Source organism: Sander vitreus, chromosome 11 (genome assembly GCF_031162955.1).
Source record: "Sander vitreus isolate 19-12246 chromosome 11, sanVit1, whole genome shotgun sequence".
NCBI lineage: Eukaryota > Metazoa > Chordata > Actinopteri > Perciformes > Percidae > Sander > Sander vitreus.
Genome location: NC_135865.1, coordinates 31,422,935 through 31,425,615, shown reverse-complemented (window position 1 = coordinate 31,425,615; position 2,681 = coordinate 31,422,935). Strand labels below are relative to the sequence as shown.

Genomic DNA, 2,681 nt, shown 5'->3' with positions numbered 1-2,681 from the left:
ATTTGTCTCGACTGAAAAATCTCTTGAGGTGTTTAAAAATTTCTTTCATTTTCAGTCCATATATGATCGGATTAAAGAGAGGATGATACAAAATCATTTGTAAAGACATAATTAAACGTACAGTTTTGGGAACATTTGTTTCCAGTCGACCTACAAGTACATCATATGTACTCAAACAGGAAAAGTTGATTAGAACCAACAGGTGGGGTAAACAGGTCTGTGCAGCTTTTCTCCTGACTTCTCTACTACTTCGATAGATTATTATAAATATCCTGGTGTATGTAAAAAGTATGAAGAGTATAGGGAGAGGTACAGATCCTACAAAAACCATCAAGCCATATGTAGCTTTTCATCCAATCATATGCCACACCTCTGATGCCATATCTTTCCATTTCTTTGTAACAGTATTTCATGATCAACTGTATCAATTGCTTTTTAAAGATCAATGAAATCTCTATCACAATTTTTTTTATCTTTTTTTAAGATGACTTTTTGGGCATTTTTAGGCCTTTATTTGTATAGGAAAGTTGAAGACATTGAAGGGGAGAGAGAGGGGGAATGACATGCAGCAAAAGGGCTGCAGGTTGGCGATGAACCCGCGGTCGCTGCATCGAGGAGAAAACCTCTACATACGGGCGCACGCTCTACCAGGTGAGCTACCCAGGCACATTTGTTAATCTTTCTACCAACTCTTTCATCCACCAGCTATCAGCACTGCTGCAATACACCACAACACCTGGTTGTGCCACCAGGTGTAAAGACCTTGAATGAGACTGGTCTTGCAGCCCACCAGGATATGTTTGAGTGCAGCTGGAGTCTGGTTGCAGAGAGGGCATGTGGGGTCTTCTGCGTTCCACTGATTAAGTTTTTGGGGGGATGGCAGGACATCATAGATAGTATTTTATTATCTTTTATTGTTTACACTGATCTTACAAGTTTTACTTTGTTTCCGTTAGGGTTAGTGTCTCCATAGTTTTTACAGGCTGACAGTCCTAACAAATTCCCAGCCCTGCTCAGGAAAACAAAGGAAAAAACCCTGGGAGAGGAAATTCAAGAGAAGATCCATACCTCCAAGGACGGCTGTGTGCTTTGTGTGAGAAATTACAATAATAACAAAAAGTCCAAGAATATAAACAGTTCCATAAATCCAAAATCAGTTCTGCAGTTCATGATTTACCCAATTAAGGCTGTTAGAAACATCACAGTGCTGGTTTTCTTGTTTGTCACGAGGTATAGTCTACAATTAGTGCTAATAAATAAAACATATCACAGCAAAAATAATATGGTATCTTTTTTTTTAATGATTCTTTTTCCACAATGAAAAAAACACATTACACTACTTGCCAAATCAGACACAAAATACAAGTTAAACAGAAAACTCACAATGATATGCACTCATGTTTTAGGCATTCAGGGCTGTTGATTTAAACATCTTGGAATCTAATCTGAAGAAAGAGAAAATATAATACTGATAAAAAAGTCAGCAATGGTAACATTTCATTTTACTTCAGAAACAAACATAAAAATTCAGTTTGCATTTTGTGATTACATGATAAGATTAAATTAAGGTGTTGTATTTTTACATGTCAGTGAAAACATATTTGACATCACATTGTTGACGCTAACAATGCTTTTTATTATGTTTAAGTCTATTAGAAACAAATCCTTAAATTAAATACTTTCCAATAATCTTTGCATTATTATTATGTTGAAACTAGTGTGAAACGAAAGTGAATGTATTAGTTTAATTTGTCTTCACTAAACAATCTCTTCAGGTGTTTAAAAATGTCTTTCATTTTCAGTCCATAAATGATCGGATTAAAAAGAGGATGATACAAAATCATTTGTAAAGACATTAATAAACGTACAGTTTTGGGAACATTTGTTTCCAGTCGAGCTAGAAGTACATCATATGTACTCAAACAGGAAAAGTTGATTAGAACCAACAGGTGGGGTAAACAGGTCTGTGCAGCTTTTCTCCTGACTTCTCTACTACTTCGATAGATTATTATAAGTATCCTGGTGTATGTAAAAAGTATGAAGAGTACAGGGAGAGGTACAGCAATTACAAAAACAATCAAGCCATATATATTCAGCACTGCTGAACTCACACAGTGAAGATTCTGAACTGTGCTGTTGCAAATTATTCCTTTCAAGCTAAAGTTACACAGTTTTCTATTAGCATTCAGTAACGTTCCCCCTGAAATCTGACAAGCAGGTAGAGTCCAAGCTAAAATCAGGAAAATATTAACAGTTTTTTTTCTCACGATAGTTGGATATTGCAGAGGTTTACATATAGACACATATCTGTCATAAGCCATGACTGACAACAGGAAGAATTCTGAAACACCTAGAGTGTAATAGATAAACCACTGAAAGAGACAGGCTGAATAAGATAAGATCTGTTTTTCTGATAAAAAGTCAATCAAAAGCTTTGGATAGATAGCTGTGCTGAAAAGAACAGAGTTGATTAACAAAGCTGCAATGAAAATGTACATAGGCTCATGGAGGGCTTTGTTAATCACTATGATGCCCACAATAGTGGAATTACTGCAAATTATTAGAATATATGCTGTAAACATGATCACAAAATAAAGATATCTGTATTTCTGCACTTCCACATGCCCATCAAAAGTTATATATGTTACATTTAATTCATTATCCATTAAGATTGTCTAAAA

At 35.3% G+C, this 2,681-nt stretch overlaps 1 protein-coding gene across 1 annotated transcript in view; it reads right to left on the bottom strand.

Annotated features, from left to right (window-relative positions):
* Window positions 1-694: 694 nt before the first annotated feature.
* LOC144525896 (olfactory receptor 13F1-like) overlaps window positions 695-2,681 on the bottom strand; it is a 10,829-nt gene continuing 8,842 nt past the window's right edge. The window contains exons 2-4 of the mRNA XM_078262955.1: window positions 2,213-2,350; window positions 1,908-2,101; window positions 695-817 (exon numbers count right to left, since the gene is read on the bottom strand). Of these exons, the coding sequence (XP_078119081.1) occupies window positions 695-817; window positions 1,908-2,101; window positions 2,213-2,350 (455 nt within the window). The remainder of the gene's footprint in view (window positions 818-1,907; window positions 2,102-2,212; window positions 2,351-2,681) is intronic.